Raw genomic sequence first — 18,622 nt, 5'->3', positions numbered from 1 at the left:
GCAGACTGACACAGTGGTACTCAGGCAGACTGACACAGTGATAATCAGGCAGATTGACACAGTGGTACTCAGGCAGATTAACACAGTGGTACTCAGGCAGACTGACACAGTGGTACTCAGGCAGACTGACACAGTGATAATCAGGCAGACTCACACAGTGGTAATCAGGCAGACTGACACAGTGGTACTCAGGCAGACTGACACAGTGGTACTCAGGCAGACTCACACAGTGATAATCAGGCAGACTCACACAGTGATAATCAGGCAGACTCACACAGTGATAATCAGGCAGACTCACACAGTGATAATCAGGCAGACTGACACAGTGATAATCAGGCATACTGACACAGTGGTACTCAGGCAGACTGACACAGTGATAATCAGGCAGACTGACACAGTGATAATCAGGCAGACTGACACAGTGATAATCAGGCAGACTGACACAGTGATAATCAGGCAGACTGACACAGTGGTACTCAGGCAGACTGACACAGTGATAATCAGGCAGACTCACACAGTGATAATCAGGCAGACTCACACAGTGATAATCAGGCAGACTGACACAGTGATAATCAGGCAGACTGACACAGTGGTAATCAGGCAGACTGACACAGTGGTACTCAGGCAGACTGACACAGTGATAATCAGGCAGACTCACACAGTGGTAATCAGGCAGACTGACACAGTGGTACTCAGGCAGACTGACACAGTGATAATCAGGCAGACTGACACAGTGATAATCAGGCAGACTGACACAGTGGTACTCAGGCAGACTCACACAGTGATAATCAGGCAGACTCACACAGTGATAATCAGGCAGACTCACACAGTGATAATCAGGCAGACTCACACAGTGATAATCAGGCAGACTCACACAGTGATAATCAGGCAGACTGACAACGTGGTACTCAGGCAGACTGACACAGTGATAATCAGGCAGACTGACACAGTGATAATCAGGCAGACTGACACAGTGGTACTCAGGCAGACTGACACAGTGGTACTCAGGCAGACTGACACAGTGGTACTCAGGCAGACTGACACAGTGGTACTCAGGCAGACTGACACAGTGGTACTCAGGCAGACTGACACAGTGGTATTCAAAGAGACTGACACAGATCTACTGTAGTCATAAACTGACCCTCCTGAACCAGAGGTAGGATTGACCGAATAGTCTCCATCTTGAATGATGGAACCTTGAGAAATTTGTTTACCAATTTGAGATCCAAAATGGGTCTGAAAGTTCCCTCTTTTTTTTGGAACAATGAACAGATTTGAATAAAACCCTAATCCCTGCTCCTGAACTGGAACAGGGATGATCACTCCCATATCGGAAAGATCCTGGACACAACTTAAAAATGCCTCCTCCTTTAACTGATCTACCGATAACCTTGAGACTGAGAGATGAAACCTGCCCCTGGGAGGAAGATTCTTGAACTCCAATATCTACTACCCAAGGATCTGGGACATCCCTTGCCCAGACCTGAGCAAACAAAGACAGCCTGCCCCCCACACAATTCATTACTGGATCAGGGGCAGACAATTCATGCTGACTTTGAGTCAGTGACAGGCTTCTTAGATTGCTTCCCCTTACTCCAGGACTGAGTATGTCTCCAAGAAGATGTGGATTGATCCTGCTTGGAAGAGGAAGCCATAGTACACAACAATCTTTAAAACAGAAAAAAAAATCAGAAAAATTGCCCAAAAATAAAAACGTTACTGTCCCTTTAATAAACGTTTCACTTTATTTTTTGTAGTGTATAAAAAAAAAGAAACAAGCAGGCAGAATTTATTAAGAAAAACTACAGCACCTCTACACCTCACAAAAACAACCAGAGACCCACCGAAATCCGCCTTAGGAAGGGAAATACAACACCGGTTCAGAAAACCTTCTGCGCAACAGGAAGAGCACACTACGGCAACTCCGTAGAAAACAAACTAGGAAAGCGCGCAAAAAAACGTGCGCCACGAAAACGCCTCCCATCGTGGGCGTGCCCTTCCCCCTGACATTAAACACAGACCTGTTACTAAACTGTGCAACATGCAGCTGAAAAACAAAACAGACTGCCTAAGTAACGCTACAAGCAATAAACTGTGCAGCACACCTCAAAGAGCCATCCTCTCACAATAACACAGTGCCCCACTAAACATAAAGTCGCCTGCACACAAGCAGATTTAACCCCATAAGTGCCATACATTTTCCTGACCCAGCAGAGAAAATAAAGAAAGCACTTACCTTCAGACTGCCAGGCAGCAAGGCAGAACACCAGACTTGAAAGGATTCCTTTCTATCAAGGACCTGTAGACAAAGGAAAAAAGACTAAATGAACCAACAAAGTCGTTTAACCCAAAAAGGGGCAACAGCACATACTGGGAGGCACAGAGGGAATTAAACCCCTCAAGTTCCCAAAAAAACTGAAAAGCCACCACAGCTCTACTGAAGAGACTGACGTAGACTGACAGCTAAACCCCAAGGAAAAAAACAAAAACAAGCTTGCTCTGTTTGAAAATAAAAAACTCTTGAATGAAGAATCAGACACCTAAAATTACTTCCTCCATGCACTACAAGCAAAGAGAATGACTCAGGGTTGTGGGTAAGGGGAGTGGTATTTAACAGCTTTGGCTGTGGTGGTCTCTGCCTCCTCCTGCAGGCCAGGAGTAAATATCCCAATAGTAATTATGATGATCCGTGGACTCACTGTGTCATTAGAAAGAAAATACACTTAATATTGCACAGAAATTGAGAAACTCTGGTTTAAGGTGGTATTGGAATCATTAGTTAAAAAAAGCTTAATGAGAGTTGAGAAAGTAACTTCATCTCTAGACAGAAGATAGTCACATATAAAATTGCTATATCAAATATATCAGACACCCTACCTGTTAAATAAAAGTTATGGTGGAACGGATGCCAGATGCACCAAATGCAGCATTGTGGGGACACATTTAAGTCACTATGGGGCTTATTTATTAATGTGCGAGCGGACATGATACGATGTCCATTTGGAGCTTGATAATTCGGCCCCTATGTCTTTGAATGTCCAAAAATTAAACAATTTTGGCTCAAAATACAACACTGGCTGAGGAAAATCTGTAAGATGGAAATTAACCTTACAAATATAGATATATTTATTTGCAACGGGCAGGGGTATGGGTTAACTCAAGCAGTAATATATTATATATTGATTCAGGCAATGACGAAAACTAAAAAGTACAGACCAGCAATTTCTCAATTGTATGGATCTAATTATTCCCTAGACCAGGGGTCGCCAACCTTTCGGACCTCAGGGACCACTAAACTCACAATTTTAAATCCCGTGGACCACTAACATGAATTTTTTTAAAAAAGGTAGAAACCTCTATCATGTGTGTGTGTGTGTGTATATATATATATATATATATATATATATATATATATATATATATATATACACACATATATATATATATATATATATATATACACACACACACACACACATATATATTGTACATAACTAGTATAACCATAGCTTAGTTTACATTATGTATATATTTACACATTTTTAAGAATTATTTTTTGGAATTAACTAATTGAATGACAGAACTGATGGAATACTTCTAAATGACAGATAAAGGGTAAGTGCCAACTTTTAAACTGGAAACAGAGAGGCAGATAGTGCGGAAAAAAGAATAAATTTTTAAAAGGTCCACAAGACTTCCAAGTTACCTACCCAGTTAGGAATTATTCAAATCTACTTATGATCATGGACAGACATTGGAGTCATAAATTAAGTTTATATCAGAAAGCTCTCAAAATGGATGTGAGCTAACAATGACTGATGTTACTGGCAATTACTATAATACTGGTGGGATATGGCTGATCTGCTGGATGGCAATTACTGGAATTCAGGTGGAATAAAATTAATAGAATGAAAAATAATTAATATTTAATAAAAATAAAAAAATTATGGAGGGGAGGAAGACAAACAGTGATGTAAGTCCATCTGAAGGAACTAGGAAAACTACTACAAAGAGACAGGTAAAAGGAAGAAAATAAATGAAATATAGGAGAGCATTTTTTTTTAAGATTTTCTTTTTTTCATATACTTTAATTCCACTATTTCAAGCCAAGACTATACCAACCTCTGCTGGCTTTAGAATGGAAGAATTTTCCTCGGACAAGAGGAGTTAAAAATACAATCTAGCTACCCAAGTTGCGCACCATCAGAGGAGATTAATTCCTGCTTGATGGTGTCAAGGACCACCAACAACTTCTCGTGGACCACCAGTGGTCCACGGACCACTGGTTGGCGCTGCCCTAGACCATGCACATGGGCTCTCACAGGTGGATTTTCTATGTATTTCTCTTGTTTGGGATCATCTATGTGAAATTAGGGTGAATAACACATTTATTTGAATGCACATCTATAGGGTTTCTGTGCTGCTGGGGAGCTCAGGATGTAAATCTGCAGGGAATGACAGCTCTAATCTTTATGGTCACTGGAATTGAAGAGGGTGGGGGGTCCTGTCACACTTAATGCCAGAGGCCTTGGTTGGTCTCAGTCTGCCCCTGTATATACATTTATATAAACTAATGTTATTGTCATAAAAGGCTTTGTCAGCTGTAAAACACAAAGACCTAAATTCCACTGAGGAGGTAAATAGTGAAAACTAAATGATAAAAACATTTATCACCATTAAAGTCTATGGAGAATTTTTATGATACCAGCAGTTTCTAAACTTTACCACTGCAATGAAAAACACAGCCAAAGTATGATCTGTTGTAACCAATAGAAACAGCACATAAATCTGTGCTTAAAGGGACAGTCTACTCCAGAATTTTTATATTTTAAAAAGATAGATAATCCCTTTATTACCATTCCCCGGTTTTGCATAACACTGTTATATTAATATACTTTTTACCACTGTGATTACCTTGTATCTAAGCCTCTGCAGACTGCCCCCTATCTCAGATCTTTTGACAGACTTGTATTTTACCCAATCAGTGCTGACTCAAAAAATTCCACAGGATTTAGCACGTTACCTATATAGCACACATGAACTAGCAGTGTCTTGCTGTAAAAAGCTATAAAATGCACTAATAGATAAAAGATAAGAGGCAAGAAATTAGCATATGTGTCTATCTAGGTTTAGCTTTCAACAAAGAATACCAAAAGAACAAAGCAGATTTTATGATGAAAGTAAATTTGTAAGTTGTAAAAATTGCATGCCCTATCTGAATTATGAAAGTTTAATTTTAACTTTACTGTCCTTTAACCCCTTAGTGAACAGACCATTTTTCAAATCTCTTACCGTTAGGGACCAGGGCTATTTTTACATTTCTGCAGTGTTTGTGTTTAGCTGTAATTTTCCTCTTACTCATTTACTGTACCCACACATATTATATACAGTTTTTCTCACCATTAAATGGAATTTCTATAGATACCATTATTTTCATCATATATTATAATTTACTATAAACATTTTTTTTTATAAAAATATGATGAAAAAATGGAAAAAACACAATTTTTCTAACTTTGACCCCCAAAATCTGTTACACATCTACAACCACCAAAAAACACCCATGCTAAATAGTTTCTAAATTTTGTCCTGAGTTTAGAAATACCCAATGTTTACATGTTCTTTGCTTTTTTTGCAAGTTATAGGGCAATAAGTACAAGTAGCACTTTGCTATTTTCAAACATTTTTTTTTTTCAAAATTAGCGATAGTTACATTGTAACACTGATATATCTGTCAGGGATCCCTGAATATCCCTTCACATGTATATTTTTTTTTTTGTAGACAACCCAAAGTTTCGATTTAGGCCCATTTTGGTATATTTCATGCCACAATTTCACCGCCAAATGATATTAAATAAAAAAAATTGTTAACTTTTTAACAAACTTTAGATTTCTCACTGAATTTATTTACAAACAGCTTGTGTAATTATGGCACACATGGTTGTAAATGCTTCTATGGGATCCCCTTGTTCAGAAATAGCTGACATTATGGCTTTGTCATTACTTTTTGGTAATTAGAAGGCCGCTAAATGCTGCTGCACACCACACCTGTATTATGCCCAGCAGTGAAGGGGTTAATTAGGTAGCTTGTAGGGTTAATTTTAGCTTTAGTGTAGAGATCATCCACCCACCTGACACATCCCACCCCCTGATCCCTCCCTGACCCCTCTCAAACTGCTTTCTTCCCTCCCCCACCTTACAATTGTCACCGCCATCTTAAGTACTGGCAGAAAGTCCGCCAGTACTAAAATAAAAGGCTTTTTATATATTTATTCTGCAGTGTTGGATCCCCCCATAGCCCCTAACCTCCCTGACCTCCCCAAACAACTCTCTAATCCTTCCCCCTCTACCTATATGCCACCCTCTTGGGTACTGACAGCTGCCTGCCAGTACCCAGTTTGCTGAGAAAAAAATATTTTAAAAAAATAAATAAAATTCTGTTGTGTAGCGGCCCCCCCCTCAATTCACTACCCCCCTCCCCCCAGATCCCTTTCCCAACAGGGACACAGGATCCAGAACTGACCAGTGAAGGGCCGCCCACCCACCCGCCTTCCTGCTATGGCTCCCACCCACCATTGTTCGGCACCATCGCTGGCCAATGCAGAAAGGGCCACAGAGTGTCTCTCTCTGCATCAGTGGGTAAAAAAGGGTATTGCAGTGATGCCTCAATATTGAAGCATTACTGTAATACCCTGAAAGCAATCACGATTGCTCCCAGCGTTTGAAACCCCAGAGGATGTGCCAGACATGTCCTTGGTCGTTAACAACCATTTTAGGTAGGACGTGCCTGGCACATCCTTGGTCCTTAAGGGGTTAAACTCTGAAAATTGTGGGTTTTCCAATCATTAGCATTATAAGTGCACACCCAAAAGCTTCATAAACCTGACCCTGCTACATATCTGCCCCTAGTAAGTCTGAACAGGAGTATTATGATCATGTAAAACAAGTGTTGCTAACAAAATAGCAGTGACAACCCTTTGTCTACTCAGTAACAAGGTCAGATTGGCTCCTACACATAAGGCAAACTATGTGGGGAGGGGGTTTGGCCATTGGAAAAATAAGTATTGATCTGTTTGGAAAGTGTAGTCACTAGGCCTGTGTATTAGATTAGTGCAACACCACACACAAGTGTCATGAAAATACATTGTTCTGTATCCTTTAAAGCCAGGGCTGCCCTCTGCGCTAGTTACAGTGCGCTCCTCTGTGTTAGTTACTGCGTACCCATCTGAGCTAGTTACCAGGCACCCCTAGATAAAGCAGGACTGATAATGCGCACTTTGGGCGCTTCTGGTAGGTCGGCAAACAAGGTCCAGTTGCACTTGACCTGTGCAACTGGACATTTGTTGTAAATATATTATTATTTGTGTATTTAACAGACAAAATGTATATGCAGCCCATAAATATCCTAAATACTGACCTGCGGCCCCTGTGTCAGGGTTTTCTCCCTGTTTGTTTGCCATGTGCTTCTGGCAGCCATTTTACTCACCTCTCTTCCTGATTATGGTGCATTGTGGGAGATGCTGCTCATTTCCTGCACTTCCTTTTATGGCCAGACTGGTGTGCATCATCCATGTGAGACAGGATGCAGTCTCAGAATTGTGATGTCATCACTTATTATTTAAAGGGCCTCTGTTTAGTATGCTTTGCCTTTGCATTGTCTCAGACCTGTTTGTGAGAGTTCCTGTGTATTACCTGGCTGCCTGACGTCCTTCCTGGTTCCTGATCCCTGGCTTGTTCCTGACTCTGCTGTTTTCCTTGTTCCTGATTCCGGCTCGTCTGACTATTCGCTTTGGCTCCTGACTCGGCTCGTCTGACTACCAGCTCTGGTTTTGACTCATGGCTTGTTATTTGACTTGTGGACTTTTTATTATTTTTTGCTATTAATAAAGGTGTGATTATTTTTGCACTTCTCGTCTCAGTCTGATTCCTGGCACCCTGACACCCTGTGAGTTAGGGCCCATCACTGCCCTGTGCTACTCCTGGCAAATCTGACCATAATGCAGCTAATCATTCCCATATATTCATATCTACACATATATGTATTTATAATATAACACTTTAGCTGTTGTCTGGTTTACAAATGAATAAACTACACCTGTGTGATGACACGTGAGCTGCACATTATACACATTACATGATACTCAGTGTCTAATACTGATTTATATAACGTTTTATCTTATTCCCCTGCCCGGTGTGTAGCTGCTGTAAATCACTAACTCATAAACATAACTTGTGCTACAGTTGTGCTTCTGTGTGTATTAACCCTTCACTGGCACCAAGAACAGTACAGTGTGTATTAACCCTTCACTGGCACAGAGAACAGTACAGTGTGTATTAACCCTTCTCTATCACAGAGAACAGTACAGTGTGTATTAATCCTTCACTATCACAGAGAACAGTACAGTGTGTATTAACCCTTCACTATCACAGAGAACAGTACAGTGTGTATTAACCCTTCACTGGCACAGAGAGCAGCACAGTGTGTATTAAACCTTCACTGGCAGAGAGAGCTGCACAGTGTGTATTAACGCTTCACTAGCACAAAGAGCAGAGAGCAGCACAGTGTGTATTAACCCTTCACTGGCACAGAGAGCTGCACAGTGTGTATTAACGCCTTCACTGGCACAAAGAGCTGCACAGTGTGTATTAACCCCTTCAATGGCACAGAGAGCTGCAGTGTGTTTTAACCCTTCACTGGCACAGAGAGCAGCACAGTGTGTATTAACCCTTCACTAGGACAGAGAGCAGCACAGTGTGTATTAACCCTTATGAAATGGGAGATAAGAGCATAGTGGACAAATTATGCCAAGCACGTTAGTACAAGAGTATCCAATCAATACAGCACAATTCTGGGTCAAAGTCCAGCATCCTGGCTGAGACTAAAGAAACTTGTAAATGATTTACCATCAGTCCAGTAGACCTCTGCTTATATACAAAAACAATGCTCACAAAGTGTAACTGATTGCCTATGACTGAACGCCACTCCTATGGTAAAGGCACTCCAGTACGCAGTCCGGGTATCCTGAGCAGTAATGCAGTAATGGGCAGTTTCACTCACCCACTCCGGTGATCGGTTCATTGGTGTCTGCTGATCCGGAATGAAGATAATATAGGCTCAATTGAGCATCAGGAAGACAGCGTCCCTCTTCTTTTCCTTATACCGGTATTCCAACTTAGTCCGATCACATGGTGGTGACCCAGCCAATTATATGGCCAAAACAGTAAACATGTGCTAACGTCACAGAAATCCTCTGCATCCAAAAACCCAGCTGCAAATGGATAACTTGGTAGGCACTCCTAAGGCTCTATAGAGTGGAGCGGTTCCCTGAAAACCGCTTATGTAGAAACAAGAAAAAATAAAGTCAAAGCCTTAGTTGAAATAAAGTAAAAATCCAAACTTTATTGATGCATATTTTTAAAAAAATGAACAGCGCAAAGGAGATGTAATCATAGACATAAAATTTCCACACCTGTGACAGACCTATATATTGACTGACACACTCTGATAGGTTAAAACAAACAAGGAAGGATTGGTCTAGGAATTTAATCCTTAACTAACCTGATCAAATTTCACAAATATAATCATTAACATATACTAAAACTTCAATAATGGTCTCCCCACAAAAATAGTGATAGCATTTCAAAGACTATTTTAGGTAATTCACTATATACAAATAAGAGGACCGGTGATTTCAAACAGAGTTAGTAGGGTGGCAAATTAGTTTCTTACTAAAAAACTAAATTTATGCTTACCTGATAAATTACTTTCTTTTACGATATGACGAGTCCACGGATTTCATCCTTACTTGTGGGATATTAACCTCCTGCTAACAGGAAGTGGCAAAGAGCACCACAGCAGAGCTGTATATATATATATAGCCCCTCCCCTTCCCCTCAACCCTCAGTCATTCGGCCGAAGGTTATAGGAAGAGAAAAGGAAAGGCTAAAAAGGTGCAGAGGTGACTGAAGTTTTCAAAAAATAAAATAAACCTGTCTTAAAATAACAGGGAGGGCCGTGGACTCGTCATATCGTAAAAGAAAGTAATTTATCAGGTAAGCATAAATTTAGTTTTCTTTTACAAAGATATGACTAGTCCACGGATTTCATCCTTACTTGTGGGAAACCAATACCAAAGCAATAGGACACGGATGAAAGGGAGGGACCAGACAGGAACCTAAACAGAAGGCACCACTGCTTAAAGAACCTTTCTCCCAAAGATAGCCTCAGAAGAAGCAAAAATATCAAATTTGGAAAATTTGGAAAAAGTGTAAAGGGACAACCAAGTCGCAGCCTTACAAATCTGTTCCAAAGATGCATTGTTTTTAAAAGCCCATGTGGAAGCCACAGCCCTAGTAGAATGAGCCGTAATTCTTTCAGGAGGCTGCTGTCCAGCAGTCTCATATGCCAGGCGGATGATACTTCTCAGCCAAAAAGAAAGAGAGGTAGCCATAGCTTTCTGACCCCTACGCTTTCCAGAATAAACAATGAATAATGAAGATGATTGACAGAAATCCTTAGTTGCCTGTAAGTAAAACTTTAAGGCACGGACCACGTCCAAGTTATGTAACAGACGCTCCTTCTTAGAAGGATTAGGACACAAGGAAGGAACAACAATTTCCTGATTAATATTCTTATTCAAAACAACCTTAGGAAAGAAACCAGGTTTGGTACGTAAAACCACCTTATCAAAATGAAATATGATAAAACCAATGACGTGCAGTCATTAGAGGCAGGTGAGGCAGTGCCTCACCTGTCCTAATGACTAAAAACATTTATTTTTAGAATTGTTTATTTTTTTTCCACCCCCCCCCGGTCCGGCATACATGGTATCATCCATGTTGCGTAATAGAAGGTAGGCAGTGAGCTGGTCCGCTGCCCTCCATCCATTGCACAACATGCCTGCCTGAGCCACAACTGAGCCAGCGCCACCCACTGGTGCCTAAAAGCTGAACCCATATGCTCCCATTTGAGGCTGCTCTTCTAGAAGCCTTGGGGAGCCAATCAGCAGCAGTCTTGTCAGTCACGTCACGTGACTGCTGACGAGGCGGAGCAGTGTGTGGAAGTGCTGGAGGGTACCTTGGAGCCCTCAGCCGAGTCACGTGGACAATGCACTGTGAAAAGCCAGGCTGCTGGAAGGAAGATCCAAGAAGATCCAACGCAATCAGTGTCAAGCAGCCAAGGAGTGAGCCGCACCCGCTGAGGACCGTTAGGACTTGTTGGTATTAGGTAAATAATCTATTCTACGACTTTTTTTTTCCACACTGTTTTATTCTGATGACCCGGCCACCGCCTGAGAGAGTAAGTTAAACAACCCACTACCACTTGCACACTAGTGAGTCTAGGTACATTGCTGTATGATTTAATATTTGTGCAAGCTGATATGTTTGTGCGCGGTCACATACGGTGTATGAGTTTATATTATCAAATGATCTTATTGATCTCCACTGCTTTTACATTTTATTCCATCGTGATTTGCTATTTTATAACTACCTATAGCCTGAGTGGCTTTGACAAAGCAGCAGAAGCCGTGAAATAGTCCTGTATGCTATATGTATGATGTATTATTTATTTATGCTGATAGTCATGTGTGTGTGTGGTCACATACGCTGTATGTGTTTATACAGTCCCAACATGCATTGCCGGGGCTCTTACTAGACATCTGTGAAAATATGTGCTCCTCATATTATCAATGCTGCTAAACAAGCTTGTAAATATTTTTCTAACCACTCTGGTATGCAAGGGGTTACAGCTATTTGCTATGTAGCTGTTAGACATGTCTGCGCCTATGTATTTGTCAGTGAATATGGCAGCAGATGGGTGAGATCTGTTCTTTGGATATGGTCATATTACCTGTTTGCTTGGTACTTGAAGGGTGCCTCAGCCTTTGTTTACTGGATGTAATCCCCTTATAACCTGCCATTAGCAGAAACTGCACAACCGGGGGAAAGATGTTTGCTGTGAGGTGAGAGTTGACAATTCATTTAAGAAGGTGGTTTTAACATTGGAACTTTATGTGTTTTGGCTTTGCACATGACAATGCTGCTGAAAGGAGGGCAATGCTTTGGGGCTCTTGAAGGTCAGGAGTGGGATGTTATAGTTCTTTAAGTTAGCACTTCTGTGATCGAAGAACTGACCTCAGATTGAGTGTATATATCCACATCAAGCCAAATAATTGCATTACAGTGTTGTGCTTTTAAAGGGAAACCACAATATTCCTGCAGTTCTTTTTTTTTACCTGATAGAATCAACACCAGGACTTGATTTTTCTCCTGCAGATAATGTTTGTGCAGTAGTAGGACTGCAGTGGTATAATTGAATGAGCTGATAGTTTTCTGTTGCTTTAGGTTTGAGCATTATAAAAATGAGAGCTGCCCCATAAAGAAAAGTTAAATGAATGTGGCTAACATGAGGGACACACTAGTTAATCAATGGCACAGTATGTATATTATTACTATATATACTGTGTGTAGTCAAGTGGTTATGACAGCCAGCTCTCAGAAAATTAAATGCTGATTTTCAGAACAGCAGCCAGCAAGTGATTTGGAGTGTTTAAAATGAGTATTTTATCCTTGGAAGCTATGCAAGTCTCCTGTTAAATAGTGAATCACCTGGATTAATTAATGTATAAAATTGTCTGAGTTATATTGTTATGTTCACCTAGTTTCTTTATGAAACAATTAAATTGAGTGCAGGGGGGTTATACTTTTGCTTTTTCAGCACATTATCAGGTCTGTAGAGGGGTACATACTGCTAGCAAGATTGTTATACTGACATAAATGTAAAATAATTGTGTTGCTCAGCCATACACATACATGCAAGGCCTATATATACACACACAGAAGTCTTCCCCTGAGGGACATGAGAGTTTATGCTTTGCATAAGGAACTGTGTTAAATGTGTGACTGAAGAAAAAAAATGTATGTATTTCCTCTTTTTCTTACTCTCTCCTCTTTTTGTTCCCCCTCTTTCTTTTCTCTTCTCTCGCTCTTTCTCCACTCTCAGATCTTACTGTCTCTACCCCTCTTATCTTCTCTCTCTCTCCCCCTGTGTATTGTGCCCCCATTTCATCTCTCTCTATACAGGCTCTCTATTCTCTCTTTGATCCAACTTTCTCCATTCTATATCCCTTCTCTATCTTTCTTCTCTCACTCTATTTACATTTTCTCCATACTTTATTCCCCTCTCTACCCCCTCCCTCTTCAACTCTTCCTCTTCTCCCTCATCATTCTCTCACCTTTCTCTATTTGCTTAATTTCTCTCCTCTCTCACTTCCCCATTTCTCCCTGTATATTTCTCTCCATTTTACATGTTTTCTCTCCATTCCCCCTTCTCTCTCTTTTCTCTCACCTTCCATTCCCTTTCTTCCACTCTCTCATTCCCACTGTTTTCATCACTCTCTCCAGAAGAAATAACAGCTAATAGAATGTTCTTAGGTTTGCTGGAAAATTATGTGGCTACTGTTTAATATTGATAATATAAAGGGAACTTTTAAGCAAGCATTCAGGAAACACCATATTTCATTAAAAATAAGACAGTGAAACAAGCAGTAACCACAGTGCTGAAATTACAGCATTGAGTCTAATCACAGGTGAAAACTCCTGTATTTTCTGCTTAGTGGAAACATTACTTGCCAGGGGTTGTTAGCCTTTTATTGTAATCAAAAGCTAGAATTCACTTTGTATCTTCATCTTTAGTAATCTCCACAGATGGAGGATTTTTGCAGGGTGGAGAGCATTTGTGTTTGTGTGGGACAGAGCATCTTTGTGTGCATGTGTGTTTGTGTGCAAGTATGAGCGAGCATCTGTGTGTGTGTTTGTGAGAGAGAGATCATCTGTATGTGCATGTGTAAGTATGAGATAATATATGTGTGTAAGTGTGTGTGAGAGATCATCTGTATGTGTAAGTATGAGAGCATGTGTGAGTGACAAAGCAGGTGTGTGTGTATTTGCGTGTGTGTGTGTGTTAGAGAGATCATCTGTATGTGCATGTGTAATTATGAGAGAGCATGTGTGTGTGCATATACGTGTGTCTCGGCATATCATGGCCACTGCCTCACCAGCCTCTGACCTCACCGCACGTCACTGGATAAAACACATACAAATCTATGTCTCTCAGCTCACCCAGTAGGTACCCACAACATCTGAGCCCTTGTAGCCTCCCTGAGACAATGAATATTAAAATAGAACTTCTCTACGTACGTTTCGTTTCTCTGCCAGAAACTTTTTCAAGAGTATGTTCCTTAATCAGATATGCTCCTTATATATCCCTTTACTTACACAGGTATCTTGATTTAACATTAATTGAGTTAACCCTGCATTGAATATCGTTGTAACTTTATGTTTTCCAATATTTGGTTATTCTTATATACCTTAACCTTATATATTAAAATATTTAAAAGTAAACCTCTTGCTATAATAATTCATTTAAAAAACAGTAATAAAAAGTATATACACTTAAAACCACAACATTATAAAACTTAGAACTTTAGGTTAACATCTTTAAATGGTTAAAATGTTTTGCTGCAGTCAGATTCGAACTCACTTCTATTCTGTTGTGAGTCTGTTATCCTAACCATTCGGCTGCAGCCTTCCTTATGCATTTTAGATACATCTATGAAGTGATAAATATTATTTTTTATAAAACTAGTTTGAAAACCAAAATAACACATGTTATATATATAGAACTTTAGCAGATATATTTACCCAATACATAGCTGAGGTTGGGTTCGATCTCCCGTCCTTATGATTAAAAAGCAATCAACCTTACCACTAGACCACAGCCTCCTTACCATACATTCAATGTTATTGGGTATATGTACTATTAAAAATATCCAAAACATGCAAAGTTGTCTAGATAATATTTAAAACACTATAAAACCTTAGCTTAAAAATGTTTGTAATATAATTAAATGACCTATTTGTCACAGACTAGTGTATCACCTAAATAAGGAAGGAGGTGATCTGAGGAATAAACTTCATGGTTGTATACAACTGATGCGCATATCATACAGAACGATCCTGTGAGTAATATCCAGGGAAGGGGGCTTAGATTACTGATATATACCAAACGGATTACACTTTGAGCGTGCTGCACTTCTCTCTCTTCATATTTTTCAGCATTTTTTGTAAACGAGTCTTTGATGGGACTATGCTGAGAAGCTGCAACAGTAAACACGCTGAATAGAAGGGATATAGAGGACCTTCACAACTACCTGTTTTTCAACATTACACCTTTAATTAAAGGGACATACATACGAACATTTGCAAATACTTACAGTTTACAATATACATAGTTGATAAATATTATTTGCAAATTAGTATTGTATGATGTATATGTGAATACTATTTGTTGGTTTTGTATTTGCACTGGGAATCAAGTGGTAGCGCACTATTTGCCTTTTATCTTTTTGTTATATCCATTATTATAAATGTGCAGCAACCACTTTAAGACATAAGTCAGATGATATAATATATTGTGATTATTTAACATCAAATCCATTTTTAGCAACTCCTATTTACACAGGAGTAAAACGTTTAATATAATTAATCTCACAGAAAGAATAATTTTAGTAACGTTTAAGAAAAAACTTAGAAAAGAGAAGGAATTTTGAAAGGGAGAGGTATCCCAACTTTGAGCAATTAAACGTATAATTTATAAAGATATATTTAGACTAAAGGATTAGATTATATTATTATTATGACATCACCTGCAAATGATAATATGTTGAAAACACCTATAGAAATGAGTACGTTTGGAGAAAACAGCAGAAGATGCACAAGACAGCGTGCATCTAATTTACTAACAGATAATCCAAACACAGGAGAGGGAGAAAACCCCATAAATATATTTAGGGAATTAGAAAAATTATTGGAAAAAGATGCCAAAGAGTGGCAGGACTTAGTCCTACTTGATAATTATGTATTGCATGACGTAATCCCTAGGGGATTAAGGATATTTAAATTCCCAGCTTTTGAATTAGATAAAATCGAATATCAAACAGAATGGGAACAAGCCCTTCATAAATGTTCCATAACCCTTATTAAAATATTAATTAAATATAGAGAGTATAAGTTGGAGCATTTAAAAGGAGAGATCGACAAGACATTAGATAAATTACAACCATATCAGATGATACAGAAATGGAAGGATTTCAATGAAAATATACAAACTAGAATTAATAATTATTCTAAGGAGTTGGAAACTAGTAAATTAAAGAAATTAAAAAGGGACCTAGATGATTTTAGGCAGGACAAAGTATACACCTATAAGGAATATAAAGAAGGGGCTGTAGATAATGTGAACCAAGCTAATTCAGACCAGAACATCAAGTGGAATGAAAATGAAAATAAAAAACTAAATACAAATACAAGTGAAATAAATAAAAATAAAAATAAGAACAAGGGGCAAAATAAATCCAGTCATTCTAGGGCAAACCATTATTACCATAATAAATATAATAATAGTCCAGTTCAAAGATCACATTACCCGAAACAAACAGAAATGGGCAACAATGAAAATTATCATGAAGGGAATAGAAACAATTTCCAGATGTATAATACCCCAAATAGATATGAAGTATTAGGGGATAACCAGTATCACACTCCCAGATGGGATCAGGAGGGAGCAAAACCAAAATTTAAGACCATTGGACCAAACAAAACAAATATTCTCTATAATTCTAGACAAGGGAATATTAACAAGGGTCATTTTTTAGAGACTCCCCCCTGGAGACAGCAACAAGAGAGACAATTAAGGGAAAATCATATAAACGAGATAGGGAACCCAAGAAAACCAAAAAGAACTTTAGAAAATTCAGAGGAACACGAGGAGGAAAGAAACAGAGAGAAAAGAAACAAAAGAGGGTGGAATTAGAAAATGGTTTTAAATGCATTTTTAATCTCTCAGATAAAACCTTTACAGAGATAGAACTAAAATTACTTTCTAATGGCTTAAATTTTGCCCCTATATCTCCACCGAACCATTTTGAATTGTTTATTGACGTACAAAAGTTTATCAGAAAACTAACTCTGACAAGGTATTATGAGAAAAATTAGTACATAGAGAAATATAATAGGCAGGATATAATTACTTCCTCGGAGGGTAACTCCAATGAGGGAGAAATGCCTAATGAAACCACATGGGAGGATTTATTGAATCTTTCTTTACATGAGGAGGGTATATATATGTCTAGACACTGCCCTCTAAAAAGAAAATCAATTTTTACCCTCAAAATGCACAAAGTAAATCTATTAAAATGTTTAATAAACTTGTTTGTGAAGACATAGAGAATTTATGCAGCAATCAGAATATAGTAAGAGACAATTTATCATCTATGGAGAGGAGGGCCCTAAAAAATCTAATTGAAGATATAGATGTTATATATAGGGCAGCTGATAAAGCGGGAGGGATAGTGGTCCAAAATAGACAGGATTACTTAAACGAAGCATATAACCTTTTAAATGATAAGGAGACATATAGAGTGCTTACATTTAACCCTACTCACGCATATAAAGAGTAATTGAGAGAATTATTAACTGCAGCTAAACAAAATGGCATCCTAAATCAAGCTGAGTTTAATTATGTACAAGAAATTTTTCCAAAAATGGCATGTTTCTACCACCTCCCTAAAGTACATAAAAGCCTTATTTGTCCTCCAGGGAGACCCATAGTATCAGGTATCGGGTCCCCCTGTGACAATCTTTCAAAATACATTGATTACTACCTCCAACCGTTAAAATAAACTAAAGCCTACTTACGGGACACTGTGGATGTAATAAATAAGTATGAAGGATTAGAGTGGATGAGTGATTTTTATTGAGTTACATGCGACGTTTCTGCGTTGTATACCAGTATCCCTCATGAAAAATGTATTCTAGCTATTAAAGAGGAATGCTCAAAGAGTGGTTTAGAAAAGGACCAAATTGAGTTTATTGTGAATTGTATATATTTTATTCTTACTCATAATTATTTTTTATTTGAGAGTAAATTTTATAAACAAATTAGAGGCACGGCGATGGGGACAACTTTTGCCCCATCGTATGCCAACCTTTTTATGTCTAATTTTGAATCTTGTAAGATATGGACTGATAATCCCTTTATGCAAAATTTGATACAATATCACAGGTTCATAGACGACATTTTAATAATTTGTCTGGATCCCAAAGTGATATTGATAAATTTATGGAATATATGAATGATAATACCTGTTAGGGGTAATGTGAACCTGACTGGAGCCATCTTGTTGCTCGCAGCCATCTTGTGATTATTAGCATCCATTTTGTAATGATTAGACTTTATTATAATGGGTTATTATGTAGTGAGAAATATATGCTTGTTATTGTAATTTCCTTAGCCGGTTAGCCTTGTAGAAGTTTCCTGGCCGTACGCCCAGAAGAATATTATATCAATAAGAAGGTCCAGCGACCTTGTTGTCTTTGCAGATGGTAGCTTATTATGACTATAGAATATTGTTTATGAGCTAGTGAATTTCCAGAATCACACTGTGTTTAACTCTTTATAACTGTGTAAAATGACGCGGTCCTAACGTGTCATCCCCTTAACCCTATATGCTGTTACTGAAGTCTATAAGAAATGCTTGCACTGTTCAATAAACATGAATAG

General features: G+C 38.7%; 1 protein-coding gene across 1 annotated transcript in view; it reads right to left on the bottom strand.

Moving 5' to 3' along the window:
• Nucleotides 1–18,622, bottom strand: part of LOC128659884 (oocyte zinc finger protein XlCOF6-like) — a 262,081-nt gene that overhangs the window by 185,837 nt on the left and 57,622 nt on the right. The window contains exon 2 of the mRNA XM_053713468.1: nucleotides 5,043–5,065. Coding sequence (XP_053569443.1) covers nucleotides 5,043–5,065 — 23 coding nt within the window. The remainder of the gene's footprint in view (nucleotides 1–5,042; nucleotides 5,066–18,622) is intronic.

Source organism: Bombina bombina, chromosome 5, assembly GCF_027579735.1.
Source record: "Bombina bombina isolate aBomBom1 chromosome 5, aBomBom1.pri, whole genome shotgun sequence".
Classification (NCBI taxonomy): Eukaryota; Metazoa; Chordata; class Amphibia; order Anura; family Bombinatoridae; genus Bombina; species Bombina bombina.
The sequence above is the reverse complement of the archived record's forward strand: the minus strand, read 5'-3'. Positions and strand labels throughout refer to the sequence as shown.